The sequence below is a fragment of the Bison bison genome, unplaced genomic scaffold (assembly GCF_000754665.1).
Source record: "Bison bison bison isolate TAMUID 2011002044 unplaced genomic scaffold, Bison_UMD1.0 scf7180017864223, whole genome shotgun sequence".
NCBI classification, from domain to species: Eukaryota; Metazoa; Chordata; class Mammalia; order Artiodactyla; family Bovidae; genus Bison; species Bison bison.
In genome coordinates, this window is record NW_011494795.1 from 129,256 (window position 1) to 147,520 (window position 18,265).

The following is an 18,265-nucleotide window of genomic DNA, read 5'->3' on the forward strand; positions in this document are numbered from 1 at the left end:
ACCTCTTTAAGTACCTAGAATCCCATCAATTAATTTTATGCTGGAAACAAAAAGAATGTCATTACTTGTTTTTGTCAGAAACCCAGTTTGTAGATCCCAGGTGAACAATTCCAAAAAGTCACTGAATAAATTAAATATCTTTGACCATTTGAGGCTGTTTGAACTGACCAACATGGGTTCATTCAGTGGGTTCATTCAACTGAGATCAACTAGGTTCAAATGCTGAGTTCTTCACCTTTAGTTAGAACATAGGCTCTTATGATAATCAGATAGAAAAAATAAACCACCTCCCCAGAGAATAAACAAATCCTCCTCATTAGTGCATACAGCACCAAGAGTTTTCTAAGTAGACATGTCAGCACATGCCTGCCAAGCCCAGTGATTTTTTCCAGGGGCCCTGCCCAGCCAGTTCCAGCCCACACCTTGAATTCAACACAAGATGCCCTATTCTGATTGGCCACACAGTTACCTCCGTGGTCATGTGCCCTGTGTATCAGTCTGAGCTATGCCTGGTACTATGACACAACATGGGGACAAAGTGTGAACAAGACCGTCACAAAGGGCGCTTACCGAGGTGGGGTGCTCCATGCACGCAGACACCTCCAAAGGCATTGGGAGGCTGGGAAAGGCACATGGGATCCAGAGCCTCTGTAGGGATGGGTGGGCTTCCTAGAGGAGGTGACACTGATGCAGTGCCACAGACAGAGCAGAATTTGCCTAAGGAGAGAAAGAGGGCATTCAGGCTGTGAGAATGGTTCATCTTATCAAAATTATCATTGCTGAGTATGTTTGTTATTTCTTGGTTACATGCACAATGTCTAAATCAACCAATTTTTATTACCGCTAATAAGGAAGTGATGAGGTCACAGGCCAAGTTAGAGATCCTGTAATTCTAGGGCCAAGGTTCCACCCTTGACAGCTCAACAGGAAGCTGAAGGCTGTGCAGGATGTCTGGGAAAAGCCACAGGGCTTTCTGGTATTACAGTGACCTGTCTTGAATTTGTTAGGGTACAGTCCTGAGATTAAAAACATTTACCAAGGTGACACTGATCGGCACAAATCAACCATTCGGTGCCATTTAGCACATTCACAGGGTCGTGCCACCACCTCCTCTAGTTCCAGCACACTCCCGTTCCACCAGAGTGCACTCCTGAGTCCATAAGCAGCTCCTCCCACTCTGTCCTCTCCCAGCCCCAGGCCACCATTCGTGTACATTCTGACTCCATGGATTTGCCTCTTCCAAATGCTTCATATGAATGGAATCATGTAATGTGTGGTCTCTTGTCTCTGAATTCTTTCATTTATGCATTTTTAAAGTTAATCTCTCTTGCACCATGTATTAGGATTTCACATCTGTGATAACGGAAGAAGCAACTATTGCATGGATACATCACGATCGGTTTATCCATTCATCCACTGGTTTGCCTTGTGTCTACCCTTTAGCTATTGTGGAGAGTGGTGTTATGAACATGAAGGCATATGTCTTTGTTTGAGAAATTGTGTTCAGTTCTCTTAGGCATCTACGCTGGTGTGCAGTTGCTGGTAATTCTATGATCAGTGACCTGAGGGGCTGCCAAACTGTTCCACACAGTGACAGCTTCATTACATCCTCACCAGCCAGCAACAGCTGAGGTTTCCACATTTCCTCTACATCCTTACCAACACTTTCATTTTCCCTTTTTACAAAATAACCATCCTGGTGGTTGTGATGTAGTAAAATTTCTGGGATTTTGACTTTGTCCTACCAATGTTAGTTAATAATCTGTGAGAATTCAACCAGAGGCAGAGAGGGCAAGCGAAGGGTGTGGTTGGGAACCTGGTCCACCAGGTCCCAGAGGCTTCTCTGGGCTCCTGGGACACCTATTCTCTCTACTGTGTACACAGCTGCCTAGAAGGCATCCATAGAATGTGACTGATGTGTGGGCCCTAGGTGGGTTATTTAAACCTGCTCAGCCTCAGTTGCCTGATCTTTAGAAACAGGGTAAATAATTATGTCTTCCGCTTCCTATAGGAGCCCAGATCAGACCAGACCCTGATCTGTGACCTGAGGGGCTTGGGGTCTGAACCTGCTATCAGAGTCCTGGTGTCACTGGGGGAAGAGAACATGTGACCTTGCCCGTCACACACCTGATCCTTAGCAAACTCTCTAGAAATGTTCACTCACAAGAACTCATATGAGTTCAAGTAGTAGCCAAAAAGGGCAAGCATTATAGAGTAAGCACAAGTTATGAACTGTGTTGTTTGTTAGCAAAAGGAGACATGAGTTCAAGTTGTAGTTGAAAAATAAATAAAAGGTTGGGAGTTTGCTGACTCTGAATCTTTACCTTTTCCTTCTGCTGCTGCTGCTGCTGCTAAGTCACTTGAGTCGTGTCTGACTCTGTGAGACCCCATGGACTGCAGCTTACCAGGCTCCTCCGTCCATGGGATTTTCCAGGCAAGAGTACTGGAGTAGGGTGCCATTGCCTTCTCTGACCTTTTCCTTCTAATTATGTTTAAATGCCCCCTTTTCCACCTGCTGTGTGAGGAGCCACTGAATCATAAATGTTCAGGACGTTATGTCCTGGATTCTAACTGGGGCTGGGGTGGGGGATCTGTCCAGCTGTACGAGCTCAGGGCCCTGAGCAGGACCTCCAACCCTACCTTGTCCACCCACCACACAGATGCATGTTACCTATCTATATCTGTCATCTATCTATCTATATCAGCTATCTATCTGTAGTGCATCATCCAACTAACTAGCTGTCATCTGTCTACAAAGAAAAGCAGGATGTTCACTGGTACATGCAGTTCCAATCTCTGACTCTAACGGGTTTCTTCTGGTTTCTCCTTTCCTGGACCAGGGACTCCCTTCTCTAACAGGGAAAACGTGTCTTCCATTATCCATAATATGTTTACTTGCTTAATCAATCTCCCTTTGTATAGCTACTGCCACTCAGCCTTTTTCTACCCCTGATATCCCCCTCACCCTCCGTGGTTCTCCACACCCTATTTAGGCTCTGGATACCCTGGCCAGGTCACTCTTCTGGGAAGACACTCTTTGCTCCTTGCCTGGACACCCATACCCAGGCTGGGCAGCTGTTCCTGTGGACACTGTCCCCCCTCAATCTTCAACTTGGAGCCACTGAGCCCCCCTTATCTGCCCACACCCTGGAGGGTAAGGCTGTCAGCCTTCTGTGCTCCCCCAATGGCTTTAGGACTGGACTATCCAGGAAAACCCTAGCCAGGAAGGGGTTGTGGATGCGCGGGGCAGAAAAGGGAAAGGAAGGGCTGTGTGCAGCTTCTGATATCAACTGAAACTGACCAGTGACTGTAGCCTTTCTCCTCAATCAGCTCACCAATCGACCATCTTTTATTCCACATTCATTATGTTAAGACAGTTGGGAATTGAGGATAGAAAACAAAGACACTTCAAGAAAACCTGTTTCCTGACTTTCAGAAATATCAGGGGAGATGAGCTGAAAACTTGTCATCAAAACTAATAACATAATTATATGTGCATTTGTTGTTATAAAAAATATGTGCTCAAAAAAAGTAGATTTAAACCATGAAAGATAGCTCAGTTGGTAAAGAATCCACCTGCAATGAAGGAGACCCTGGTTCAATAACTGGTTTGGGAAGATCCTCTCGAGAAGAGATAGGCTACCCATTGCAATACTCTTGGACTTCCCTTGTGGCTCAGCTGGTAAAGAATCTGCCTGCAACGTGGGAGACCTGGGTTCGATCTCTGGGTTGGGAAGATCCCCTGGAGAAGGGAAAGGCTACCCACTCCAGTGTTCTGGCCTGGAGAATTCCATGAACTGTGTAGTCCATGGGGTCACAAAGAGTTGGACACGACTGAGCAACTTTCACTTTCATACTTTCTAAGAAATGGGCAAAACACTGGAATAATTCTTACCTATGTAATATAACAAACAGCAGTTTTGAAAAAGGCCCCACCCACCAGGAATTGTGACGGCCGTGTTTAGTCACTGGCTCTCTCTGATTCAGTTGTACACATTCCCCCTAAAGTGTAGGATGGTATCCTAACACTTTTGTAAAGAGATGTTTACGGAGTCCCTCAATAGAATATTAGATTTGAAATATATAAAATAAAACCTGTGATATATTAAAACACGTCAGAACTTTAGTCACCACAATAATTCTTGTTTTCGTTAATTCGCTGATAAAACTGTTGAGACACTTTCTTTCTTGATTGTTGCTCTGAAGGAGTAGATGTTACTAACTGGGGGTGGGTGGAGATGGTCCTTTGAGAATCAGATAAGCTGAGTGTACGTATCTGGCCCTCATTAGTCACCTCTTTCACGTTACACAATATATAACACCACACAGACACTGAGAAAGTGAAACAAATGTGCAGATACCCTAGTCATCCAGCAAGTGCAATAGATGAAGGCCGTCTTTATTTCTGAGTTTTATCACAAAGTAAATCAAGTCCCCTGAAACTGTGGGACACAGCTCCTTGAAGAACAAAGCCCAGGTCCTTAGGGGAAGTCAAGCTCCACTTATGGTCTCATCTCTGAGCACAACCTTCAGAACAATGGGTTTTTCCGGTCTTAAAAGTCCTTGACTTTTTATTTTCAAGGGGATCTGCAACAGTTAAGAGAACCAATGAATGAAGCACCACCACCAAGAGAAGCAAAATAGGCAAGACACATTACAGACAATAATGCTTTACAACCACATACAAGCTACTTTTAGCATCGTGTATCTTTGTTTTTTTTAAACTACCAATTCAATGTGTTTAAAAGCTATAGGGATGGACAGGCTGTCAATGTTTCCTTGATTAAACTGTAACAGTTTATGGCTTTCAGAAAATTGGTCTATTTAACTATTGTTATAAAATATATGGGCATAAAGTCATTTCTATTACTCACTATTCACTTTTAAAAGTTGTTTTAATTCCTCTTTTACTGAGATATAAATGATTAATGGTAAAAAACATTTGACTTACATATATGTGAAATTACTACCACAATAAGTTTAGTTAACATCCACCACTCATAAGAGATAGAAAAGGAAAAAATACTGTTTTCCTCTTTTGAGCATTTTTAGGATCTACTCTCTTCTACTATATAAAAATGTCAACTATAAGCATCAAGTTTTACATGATATCCCTGTACTTATTTATCTATAATCAGAAGTTTGTACCTTTCGATCACTTGCATCCAGTTTCCCTTCTTTATCTTTGATTCTCTGTACTTATTCTGTAAGTTCTGTCAAGACTGGATAGTGAAAGCATTCACCCATCATTCTTACACAAAATATTATTTGAGCACTATGCCTATGAAGCATTTTGCCTGTTTTTTTAAACATGCCCTGGTTCCAAGTGCAGGGCAAATGGTGAACTTCTGAAGACCTACAGTGGTTTGTCTGAGATTTTTAGCCCCTTTCTCACCCAGTCACTCCTTCTGGGTTGGGGGAACCAACAGAGTGACCTTCTAACCTCAGTTGACTGAAGGACAAGCAAGGAGCTGTGGAGGGAGAAGCCCCAGCCCATGGGGTACTGGGTGGAGCTTGCAGCGGCATCTGCCCTTCCCAGGCGTGCCCGAGGCCCCCTTTCTCTCAGGGCTGAGTCCGCTGTGTGTGCACACTTACAGGACGCCCACACAGATGCCTGCAAGTAAAATGGAAACATCTCTATCCTCCTCTTCCCTGAGAAAACTACTCAAAGGGAGGAGCTGCTTATTAAATGTATGACTCCTAGAAATAAGCCTTATTTTAGGGCCATGCTTGAGATGAATCAATGCCAACTGTTCTGTGTGCTCCTCAGAGAGTGATTCCAGGTCTTTCTATAACTGCAACAAATTGTTTTTTTAAACTTTCAAGTGGTATGTATTTCCCCTGCAGGTAGACACACATAAAACAAGCAAGAACACAGATGACATTTGATAAATTTTTAAAATTCAAACTGTTCCAAATTTGCGAGTCACTCCTTAAACATTTGCCCGATGACGTCAAGACACCACTGGGCGTTTATGGAAGGAATAAATGAGGGGATAGAGTTAAAGACCTTTTAAGGTACAAGGAAACAAAGAAACCAAACTGGTTGGTTCAGTGACAAAGTATTGTCAGGTGGTAGGACCCGTGACGCCAGCCTGTGGTACCTGTAAACACAGCAGAGGGGAGAGTGGGCTCTGGCCTGGATGGGGAGGCTGCATGGAGGGGCTCAGGACTGAACTGGAACTTGAAGGGGGAGAATGGACTGTAGGGTGGACAGGAAGGACATACAGTCATTCTGAGAATGTAAAGGGAGCCCAGCTGGATGGCAGCAGGATTCCTGGCAGGTGAGGGGCTGTCGGAGCCCTTCCCATCCGGCAGAAATGTTTTCACTCAGGGATCACTGTGGCTGCACAGGAGAATCAGTGGGGGTGCTCTCGACACCACACTCTGGGGAAATTATTTTAGTGAGTCTGAGATGACCTCGGCATCGGGATATTTCTCCCCAGTAATTTCTTTATATAAATAGTGGCTGAGAATCACTGTCAGGAGAGCTTCTGTAAGTTCCCATGGAGAAGGGCATCACTGAAAAGTCATGACATGGTCATCACTGCTCTCACGACTTTGTACAACATTTTCCTTCCTTCTAGTGGATGTGACACCAAATTTAAAAGTTGCTCAAATTCACTGGACTTTGTGTAGTCATGTCGTGCTAACTGCCTTGACTCTAGATGACCTCTACAGTTGGGTCTTTATGAAGCCACAGACTTAGCCCTCCAGGGATGAAAGACAGTTAAAGGTCACAGATGGATTCAGACAGATTCTCTTTCTAGGAAGCTAAATTATTATTTGAATAGATCACAACCTTATAAACACAGAGAGATAAACCTCAGTTAAAAAATTCACAATAAAACATTACTTATGCAAATAATGAACTGCTAACCTGTGTTTCTTTACAAGGTTTGAAGGAGAAGTTCTGCAGGACTCTGACAACAGCAAGTTTCATGTTCATGATAGCAAACCTCATGCCAATGCAATTTCGGGGTCCAGTTCCAAAAGGCAGGTAGACGTAAGGATTTATGCTGTCCTTGTTCTTCTTACTGAACCTGGATCCACAACCATAGAGGAAAAAGTGAATCAAACAGAAAAGTCACTGGAATTCCAGGTCTGAGGTTTTAACTTAAACCCTCAACCAGTAGCATAAGGGAGACTCCTGTGGGCGGGTGACTGAATCCTGCTGTGGTGATTTTGCTGTGAAAAAGGTAAGCCCCAGGGCCTTCCCATTCCCCGGACCCCACAGGAGCTTTCAGTCCTGGTGAGCAGATGAGATGAAGGCTGTTTAAAGAAAATGTATCTTTAAATATGAAATTTACATTCAGGGTGGTGAGATGCTCACGCTCTGAAAGGCAGTTAGGAAATGAGACTGATTGCAGGAAGAGTGGGTTCCTGCCTCCAGGAACACTTACATTGCTCATGTGTTCAGAGACAAAGGAAGCAGGGAAAATGTCTCTAAATATTTCAGTTGTTAGTTTTCTATTGTTTTCTCTTTGTTTCCTCTTGTGTGGGTATGTCTCTCTCCCACACACAGAGGTTGCTGAGGTCAGTAGACTGATGAGGGCATGTGACTCAACTCTACTCTGGGTCAATCATGGATTTCCTTGTCTGTTCCACAAACCGATAAAGTCCTTGATGGCTAGACCTCTGCTTTATTCAAATTTGACTCCTCAAATTTGGATTTGGACAAGTGATAATGACACTGTGGTTGTATATATTTTAAAGAGTCCCTATTATACAAAATATTCTGGAAGAATACACTAAACATGATTCATAAAACTTGTGCCTATAAACTATAGTGTGTATATGTCAAAACTCTTTATAATTGGCTTTAACATTTGGATTTCTCACTCCCTCGACCAGACCCTGACACACACAGGTGAGCACTAACTCTCTGGTTGATGGCTGAGTGAATCAAAGGGAAGTACAGTGAGTGGTCTCTGGTTTTAGGTTTCTGACGCTGCAGGAGGGGAAGTTGCTGAGCTTGAGGCAGACACAGAAGTTCCCCAGTCCAGAACAGAGGACTTGGTGGACTCTGACTCTTCCTTCAACAATGCTACGGGTACAGGTTATGCTAGTACTAGGGACAAAAGGTGAACGAGACACAGTCCCTGCTGTCAGGGAGCTTATGGTCAGGAACTCATAAAATGCTAGATTCCAGATAGTGCCCTAAAATATTCAATCCAAATTTTGTTCACCATAAAATAAATGGGAGAGCATCAATTATTTCCAGAATCCCATCTGTGCTCAAAGCAGAACCTGTCTCTGAATTCCCAGAAGACAATGGTTAACCTCTCCAACGGGGGTGTCTAGATGTCTAGAGAGGACTTCTTTTTGGAAGGTCAAAAAACATGGAGGCGAAAGGGAGCTGGCACAGGTCTACAGCCACAGACAGAACCAGGCCACCTATGTCTCCTCCATCCTCACTGAGGCTGCTGGAACCACCTGGGATGAGACCGCTAGGTCCTCAGCCTACATCCCACAATAATAATGGAGGAAACAGCAGCCAGTGTTTAAAGAAATGGAAATGTGGGAACGTTAGTGACGAATTCAAAGAGCTAAAGAGAACAGACAGAAAGACTTAAAGGAAATAAAAACCAATACACCTAAAATAATACAGCTGTTAAGTAAATTATAGCAGGTGTAACAATCATATATATATATATTAAAAACAGAATTCCATTTATACTTTACTGTTAAATATAGTAAGCAATTGAAAAATAAAACTATATATAATGTCATTCTAAGTTTGAACAATCTGTATATGCATAGAAAAACGTCCTCAGGACTTACATTGCACTATTAATGAGGCCTATCTTAGGCTATTGGACTTCCCTGATGGCTCAGGGGTAAAGTGTCCACCTGGCAATGCAGGAGACATGGGTTTGATCCCTGGGTTGGGAACATCCCCTGGAGAAGAAAATAGCAATCCACTCCAGTCTTCTTGCGTGGAAAATCCCATGGACAGAGGAGACTGGTGGGCTACAGTTCATGAGGTCACAAAGAGTCGGAAATGACTTAGTGACTAAACAACAAAAAAGCTTAAGGTTTTAGGAATGCACACAACTAAAATTTTCTGGTTGTTTTTTTTTTTTTTAGTTTATGGTTGGTAAAATTTTTAATCAAATAATATCATTCTTGGAAAAAGCAAAGACATTTAACAATAAAAAGATGTAAAATAAAATGATTTTATAGTCACATATTTGTCACCCACAATGAGAGTCATCAGAATACGCTCTGAGCAACAGGATGAGAAGGGGCCCCTTCCCTGGGCTCTTGTACCTTTCAGGACGGAACTCCTCAGGCTCTGGCCAGAGCTGTGGGTCTCTGTGAAGCACAGAGATTGGCACCGTCACTGTTGTCCCTTTGGGAATGGACACCCCATGGATTTCCACATCCTTCTTACAGAACCTCTCAAGTCTAACAGCAATAGGAAACATTCTGAGAGTCTCATTCACCACCATGTCAAGATACTCCATCTGTGCCAGGACATCATAGGTCGGAGGCGCCTGGGAAGAAAGAAAGAGATTTTGATAAATTAAGATATCAGATCAACCTTCAACTCCATCTATGTAGGCCTATTGAAATGTTAGGAGCTCCAGGGAATAATTTAAATTGGTAAAGGATCCTAGCATTTGTATACATTACTATCATGTCCTTTGACCTCTCAATGCCCATTGAGATGAAACACCACAGGTTATCAAGGAGTGTATTTTCTCTCTTATGAAAACATGACCGACAGACTAGGACTCTTACTCTTAAGTGAAAAAGTCCAAAGTCAGTGTTTCTTTTTCTTTTTATTTTTTTTACAACAGTCTCACAAGATTTTATTTCATTTTTTTAAAAGAATAGATGGAATTTTGTTTACAAAGAATCTGAAAACAAGGTTCAGTTCAGAGGGTCAGGAGACATGAGCTGGTCAGGGATTGCTTGACAGGGAACCATAGAACTTAGTTTTTTTATTCTTTTAATTGAAATATAGTTGCTGCAGTTCAGTTGCTCAGTCGTGTCTGACTCTTTGCGACCCCACGGACTGCAGCCTGCCAGGCTTCCCTGTCCATCACCAACTGAGGCCACACAACTGTACCAAGGCAAGAGCGTGTAAAAGAGCAAATCCCCGATTCTCAGTTGAAGACTCCTGACTGCTCATTCTCTTCATCACACATATACAGTCTGGAAACAATATATGAAAACTCTATAAATAATTTGGGGAGAAACAAGTTCCTTTCTAAACCAAATCTGCAAATGAAGAGTAAGATTGGGAACACAATTTCAGATGCAGGGAGGTTACAAGAGGATCAGAACCCCACCGTGTGCTGCTAGAAGGGTCTCTTATTTTCCCTGCAGGTGTGACCCTAAGGCCTGAAGGTCTAAACAAGCCATTGCAGCCCCAGGGTCCAGGTCTCCACACACCACAAAGAACTCCAGTTTGTGCTGAGATTTGAAACCACTGGGGGTGATACATGGCTGTCACGTGGGGTTATATTTAAGGAGCAACATTATAGAGGGTAAGAGTGGCTCAGGAGCCAACACCCTGGATCACAGCTTGACTAGATCACCACCATGTACACGAGTAGTGTCTGGAAGTATTTCATCTCCCTGTAGCTCAGGTTTCTCATATGTTACATGGAGACAGATGGAGCTGACCCTCCAGAGGGTTGTGTGGCAGAGACACTCACTGCTCACCCAGCATCCATGTCGGCCCCATGAATCCCATCCCACTTGAGGTTATGGCCAAATCATCCTTGCCAACAGGCTGTGAACTGAGGTGATTATATCAGTTCAGAGACAAATCAGTTGAAAACCCAGTAAATAACTCTCGAGTTCCTTATTCCACAGAAGACAAGAAGGCCTCATGTTCCTGACGAGGCAATTACAACATGGTGGAGGCTCTGAGTCAATTTTCCTGAGTGACTCTGAAGCAGAGCTGTCCACTCCATCCCCCACTAGCAGTCCATGTTCAGCGTGTACACATGGGTGATGGAAAACTGTGCTAGGAAAGCCCCTGAGATCCCAGGCTTGTCTGTTACTGAGGCATAAGCTAGCCTCTCCTGACTCATAAAGAATTTCTTGAAAACTAAATGCATTTATAAGTAGAAAGTATTTAGAACAGACATATAAAGTAAGAAGCACATATCAGCCAATAGTACTAGTATTATAAGTATTCTTTTAAAAAATTTTTTAATTTTAATTGGAGGCTAATTACTTTACAATATTGTGGTGGTTTTTGCCATATATTCACATGAATCAGCCGTGGGTGTAAAGGAGAGAATGCAATGCCTTAGCTAGCCTTGGTCTGTTAGTGACCTTTCAATCTTCTTGTAATCAAAAGATTCCCAATATGGGGTTTACCAGAGAAGAAATATTATCTCTAATTTCTGCAGGCCCTACAAAGTATTTGAAGGACCTAGGATTTGAAAGGTCATAAGACTTGTCCGAAACCAGTCAGGTCTCATACTCATGTCCTCTGTTTCCTACCATATATCCTTTCTTGTACAGCAGGCTTCACCTAGTCTAAAGTTTACACAGGGCAGTAGAATGAATTAATGGTCCCAATTCTCCACCATTTCCTCTGTCCATTCCCTTCGCCATTAACTCTGTGGTGCCCTCCCATTCTGACTCAGGTTGGTCAGGTGGCTCACTTTGAACCTCTGGAATATTCACCAAATGTAATGCTACCAGAGTTTTGAAAGTCACCCATGGGATTAGGCCTCTTGCTCATGACATCTACCACTGCCTCGAGAAGCAGACATGTGGAGATTGAGACACGTGAGGAGCATGTGTGGAGCTGAGTCAGTCCAACCGCTTATCTAAGGCCAGCCTAGATCAGCCAACACCCAGACCACAGCAAGTCCAGCCAATATCAATAGATAAATATGCAGACACCGTGAACTTGGGCAAACTCTAGGAGATAGTGAGGCACAGGGAGGCCTGGTGTGCTACAGTCCACGGAGTTGCAAAGAGTCCAAAATGACTTAGCGACAGAACAACAACAAATGCAGACACCAGAGAAATAAGTGCTTACTGTTAGTTTGGATTCTTTTCCACTGCACCACCTGGGAATGGAGGTAAATGATTTGATGCTTATGCTTTGGGCAAAACCTCCTGAGAAGAGGAGAGAAGACAATCATGCGAAGGCTTCACCTTCCCCCCTCTCTCCAGGTATCATCACTCACCTTATTGGGGAAAGTCGCATCAATCTCCTCCTGCAGCTTCTGCTGGACATCAGGGTGAGTGGCCAATTCATATATAATGAAGGAAAGAGAAGTGCTAGTGGTCTCATAGCCACCAAAAATAAAGATAATACTCTGGGCCATGAGTTCTTGGTCAGAGAGAGCTAAAAAGAAAGTCAAGACATTTTAGGTAAAGCATGGCAATGTAAAAATCACAGTTTAGATGATGAGACATTCCAGTGAAACTCCCAAACCCCTAGGGGAAATCAGGTAAAAGTAATTTAGAGTCAAACTGAGAGCGATTTCCACTCTGTGTCTGCCTCACAGAGCCAAGAAAAAGCCAAGAACTGTCTTAATTGAGTTTTTCCCAGGTCTATACTATTCTTGGCCCTCTGTTCCTGGCAATTTCAGGCCCCCACCAACACAGCTGGGTATTTCAAGAGATAGCACTTCTAACTTTACAGTGTTATCAGCATGTCCCTTAGAGAGCTGTAAAAGAACTTTAGCTCCAAGTAAAATGGAGCAGCATTCCCTTCTAGAATATTTTAAATTATTCTAGTTAAGGTGCAGCTTGATTTAAGAGATTTATGATACTAAGGCTATATGATAGGGGAAATTGAATTATATTTTATCAAAACATTTCCAGGAACATGAGAGTACAATACTGGGCTACAGTTAAACTCTTGCTACTAAAAGAGTGGTCCATGGACCAGCAGCATGAGCAGGATCCAGAAGCCTAATACAAATTCAAAACTATGGAAACAACACATGAACTTTCGTGAGATGTGGAGATGTATGTGAACAACGTAGCCTGAGAAGCATGGATTATGCCCTTGAGAGGCATCAGGTAATACAAGACCTGGGGCACAAGCCTTCAAGGGGTGATCGAGATATGTATAGAAGCTACAGAAATCAACAAAAAGCTTAAAGAGTTGTGATGATCCTAGTCTAATCAGTGACATTAAAATAGCAGAAGAAAGAATGTGTGCATATAAGGACATAGGCCAGTGTGAAATATAGAAAAATTAGGTCCAGGGAGTAGAATTAGCAATGCTGATTCAACTCTGGCCTGAAGGTCATCCTCTCAGTATACATCCCCCCTTTCTGCTCTTCTTTATTCTTACCAAACAGCCCTGTGATTATACACTGGTCTCCATTTTTATTTTCTCCCAAGAGATCAAGCATGCTCAGGCTCTCAGCTATTTGATGGGACTGAAGTAGGATCTTTGTTACTTAGAGCACTCAACTCAACGTGGTACCTGCCCCAACCAACTGACTAACAATAAAAGCAATATAAAATGAGTGTAATAAAGATTTAGACAGTTCTAGTTCCCCAATGATGTTATGTGTGATGTTATCGTGGATAAATTCAACCATCAAATTCATTCCCCAGTTAGCATAAACCACAAAATACTCAAAGTTTAGAGTTGTGCTGTCTAACATATGAGTCTTCAAGTTTTAATTAATTAAAATTAAATACAACTTATCATTCAGGTTACAGTAGCACTAGTCACATGTCATGGGACTTCCCTGGTGGCTCAGATAGTAAAGCATCTGCCTACAATGCGGGAGACCCAGGTTCAGTCCCTGGGTTGGGAGGATCTCCTGGGGAAGGAAATGGCAACCCAATCCAGTATTCTTGCCTGGAAAATCCCATGGATGGAGGATCCTGGTAGGCTACAGTCCATGGGTCACAAAGAATCGGACACAACTGAGTGACTTCACATTCACTCACTCAGTGTCATGTCAGAGACTTATGTCTAGTGATTACTATATTGAACAGAGCAGATATCGAATATTTCCTTCATCACAGAACATTGTATTGAATAATGTACTTGGAAAAATGATAAATGATAATAATAGATAGAAGTAGTGTACACACAGGAATAGACATATTGAGAATGGGCTGGAATCAGTTTATCCCTGCTTTCAAGAACCAACTTTATAAAATTAATAATTTTGTGAGGTTATCACAAGTTATCACAAATTTTGTGAAGTTATCAATCCATTGGTAGCTTCAAATTAATCATATATGAGTATTCATGTCATGGAATTAAAACACACCAGGGTCTTTTTGTTTGAGAGAGAGCATGTTTATATCAGTGATTTGAGGTAGATACAGAAATCTTTTTTATTTTTACACCTGGGTAAAAGTAGTTAATGTTCTGAAAGTTGTCCACTGATGATCTAGAAGCAAAGAAACCCTAGTAGCAATGAGCATTTCGAGAGCCCAAATTTTGGGTTCTAAATACCATTTCTCACTAAATGGAACCAGAACTTCTTAGAGAAATGGCTGATTCCAGGGGAAATAGAAGAGAAAGCTAGGATGCCTTGCATTAGGAAGTGAGGAAGTTCTTGGAAAATGATAAGTGAAAAGGATACAGGATACTCTGTATACCACAGTGGTGACACACATCATTATACATTTATCAAAACCCATAGAATGTACAATACCAAGATTGGACCCAGGTGTGAACTATTGTCTTTGGGTGATAATAATGTATCAGTGTAGGTTCATTGATTATAACAAGTGTATCACTCCAGTATGGACTTGAGATATTGAGGAAGGCTATATGTAGGTGGGGGCAGAATGCATATTGAGAAACCCTGTACTCTTCAATTAAGATTTTTAATTTCTGCCCAAAAAATGGCCTATTGAAAACATTTTTTCAGGAGAAAAAAGTAATACATATATAGGAGCCCACTTGAAAGGGCTCCAGTGTACAAACCTGAGAGAACTTGAGAATCAAAATGAAGAGTGATGTGACACAGTAAGTTAGCTATTCATGAGATATACTGATATAAATAAATAAATGACTGGGGGAGAATGGAGAGCTCTCCCTATGAAAGAACATCAGCTCATAAATACAGAATAATGATGGGTTTAGAAGGGCATGTTTTAATCATCATAGTAACAATGGTTTCAACCAAAAGCCATCCATGAATGGGTGACATCCATGAATGTCCAGTGGGTGACAACTTGAAGAGGAATAGAATATTTACAGTTTCAAAGTCTTTTCCCAGAAATTACGTGTTAATAACAAAGGGGAAAAAATTATACTTTACAGTAGAGTAAGCTGGTGAAAACAGGTTTAAAAGTGTTCCAAGTTAAGGTCACCAACACTGGGGCAATGTGCCCCCTGATGAATGAAGGGATGAAGCCTTGATGCAAATATTCAGACAGAGGTTCTGACTTGGTGGGTCTAGAGGAGCCTGAGAACTGATATTGGAACCAAGCTCCCCAGAGGTTCAGCTGTAGTGATCCACATCATAACTGACTTCTGGGCATGACATCCTTGTTATCCTTGTCCTTCGAGCTCTGAACAAAGTTGTGCCTGCAAACTTCTAGGAAGTACCACGGTCTATTCTTTCTTTCTGCACGTGTCTTTCTTCAACTTGACCTAAATTCCCATCTGCCTGGAAAACTTCCTGCACATTTTCAGAACTGCCCCCTACCTCTGCGTCTCCCCACTGTGGCCCCTCTGAAGCTCTCCTTGGTTACCTTTATGATTGTCTGTTTCTTTGGAATTCTGGGAGTTAATCATCAGCTGAAGAAAGTCCACACGCGGCTGTAAGCAGAAAGAATTTCTATGAAAGAAAGTTACTTGTGAAGTCATAGACAAATCAGCAGTGCAGTATTTAACCTCTTTCCTGAGAGTATGGCCCCTTATAGAGCAGAAGTCTGACTAGTATTGCCTGAGTCCTCAGTGAACTAACATTCACCTACAGACCTTGGAGAACATGATGTTTCCCAGAGAGAAACCTGCCATCATGTCAGCGCTTTTTGGTCCTCACTCTTTCTGATCTTTTGTTTCTCTGGCTTTTGAAACAGCTTCCTTGCCAAAGAGTTGCCCGCTGTCTCTCCTGTCACACCTGTTTGTTCAGGAGAAAGTCCATAACTTGGATCCTTTTTTTCCTTCCAATTTTAATTCCTAATGAATTACCACACAAATTAATCTCCTCACAGGTGCAAAGTACATTGGCAGCTGTTATTGAAGCATCTTCAAGGCCTTGACCCTTTTCAGTGACATCCTGGGTACAAAACCCTCTGCTCCCCTGACCTGCAGACAAGCTTGTGTCTCAGGCCTCATGGAAGCGAAGGTGGGTTAACCAGCTTGCAGCCTCATGGCCCAGAAAAGACCCCTGCCCATGCCAGACTAGGAGAGGGCTGCAATTTAACACAGAAGTCACTCCACCAACTGACTGATGAGGCTTTTCATTGCACAATCTATAAAATAGGAGTCTTGGAAACAAAGTGGATTCTTTACCAGTATAACATTGAGGAAATTATAATATCAGTAAAATCATTTTTAAACTAATTCTTATCCTTTAACAGTTTATTGAATGGAAATGATAAAGCTTTTATCTCAACAATGCTTATGCAATGACATATGAGTATGCATTCCTACTATTAAATTTAAACATCACTCTCTGGCTCATTTTCTTATTTCTTTCCCAACCTCCACAATGATATATTAATAACTCCCCAGTTCTAAAATCTATACTTCTCTACCTATCTTTTTAAAACTGCAGAGAAGTACACAAATCATATGTGTGGAGGTAAATACATTTTCAAAAAGTGAACACCCTCATGTAACCACCACCAGATTTTACCTTTTGAGTATCTTTGAAGCGACTTTCTTTTATCTTTTTTACAGATGTTGTCAAAAAATTCACAGCACTTTTTGGAAATATGCTGATATTTAATACTTCAAAGATTGGGGTAAGGAATGGAAAGAGTACTGAAGAGAAAACATAAAAGAAAAGCACAGTAAAAAATCAAAATTTACACAGGAAGTATAATTACACAGGAAGTATAATTTGCTCTATCAGAGAAAGATATCAGAATCATTCCCACTGTGACCTTTGCTCAGACTTCCAAGCCAGTGACTGAGCAAAACCAAGTCCACTTATGGAGTCTTCACTATAGTAGTGAAATCAGTAGTCCCCTCTGCCTTTTGGAATGATCAAGGAAACAGAATTATATTCCTTAACTTGGTAGTTTTTTATCTATTTGATTAGAGTCTCTTTGGATAAACCACAATAGTCTGCTACTCTAATTAACCATTTCATTCAAACAACAATTCAAGATAGAAATAAAACAGTATGTGCCTTTCAATCATAATGGAATTAAATTAAAAATCAACAACAAAAATTGGGAAATTCACAAATAATGGAAATTAAACAATACACTCCTAAATAACCAATGAGCTGTATACTATATCAAAAATGAAACCAGGAATTACTTTGAAATAAAGAAAAATGAAACTATTACTTACCAAAATGAATGGAATATAGGAAAAACATTGGTCATGGAAAAGTTTAAGGCTATAAATGTATACTTTTATAAAGAACAAAGATCTCAAATCATGAACTTAACTTTCCACCCTAACTCACTGAAAAAAGAAGAGCAAACTCAACCTAAATCTAGACTAAAGAAGAAAGTAATAAAGACAAGAAGATAAATGGATAAGAAAGCTGTGGTACATATACACAATGGAGTATTACCCAGCCATTAAAGAGAACACATTTGAATCAGTTCTAATGAGGTGGATGAAACTGGAGCCTATTATACAGAGTGAAGTAAGCCAGAAAGAAAAACACCAATACAGTATACTAACACATATATATGGAATTTAGAAAGATGGTAACGACAACCCTGTATGCAAGACAGCAAAAGAGACACAGATGTACAGAACAGTCTTTTGGACTCTGTGGGAGAGGAGGGGGGGATGATTTGGGAGAATGGCATGGAAACATGTATAATACCATATAAGAAATGAATTGCCAGTCCAGGTTCGATGCAGGATACCGGAGGCTTGGGGCTGGTGCACTGGGATGACCCAGAGGGATGGTATGGGGAGGGAGGCGGGGGGGGGGTCAGGATGGGGAACACATGTACACCCGTGGCGGGTGCATGTTGATGTATGGCAAAACCAATACAATATTGTAAAGTAAAAAAAAAAAAAAAGACAAGAGCATAAACTAATGAAATAGAGACAATAAGCAAATTTGGAAAACTCAGCAGTGCCCACAGGACTGGAAAAGGTCAGTTTTCATCCCAATCCCTAAGAAAGGCAATGCCAAAGAATGCTCAAACT

At 41.7% G+C, this 18,265-nt stretch overlaps 1 protein-coding gene across 1 annotated transcript in view; it reads right to left on the reverse strand.

Annotated features, from left to right (window-relative positions):
* Nucleotides 1–4,373: 4,373 nt before the first annotated feature.
* The window catches only part of LOC104992731 (cytochrome P450 3A24-like), a 43,882-nt gene continuing 29,990 nt past the window's right edge, over nucleotides 4,374–18,265 (reverse strand). Inside the window, exons 8-13 of the mRNA XM_010845700.1 lie at nucleotides 16,779–16,906; nucleotides 15,667–15,733; nucleotides 12,168–12,328; nucleotides 9,274–9,500; nucleotides 6,881–7,043; nucleotides 4,374–4,587 (exon numbers count right to left, since the gene is read on the reverse strand). Coding sequence (XP_010844002.1) covers nucleotides 4,492–4,587; nucleotides 6,881–7,043; nucleotides 9,274–9,500; nucleotides 12,168–12,328; nucleotides 15,667–15,733; nucleotides 16,779–16,906 — 842 coding nt within the window. The 3' untranslated portion in view covers nucleotides 4,374–4,491. The remainder of the gene's footprint in view (nucleotides 4,588–6,880; nucleotides 7,044–9,273; nucleotides 9,501–12,167; nucleotides 12,329–15,666; nucleotides 15,734–16,778; nucleotides 16,907–18,265) is intronic.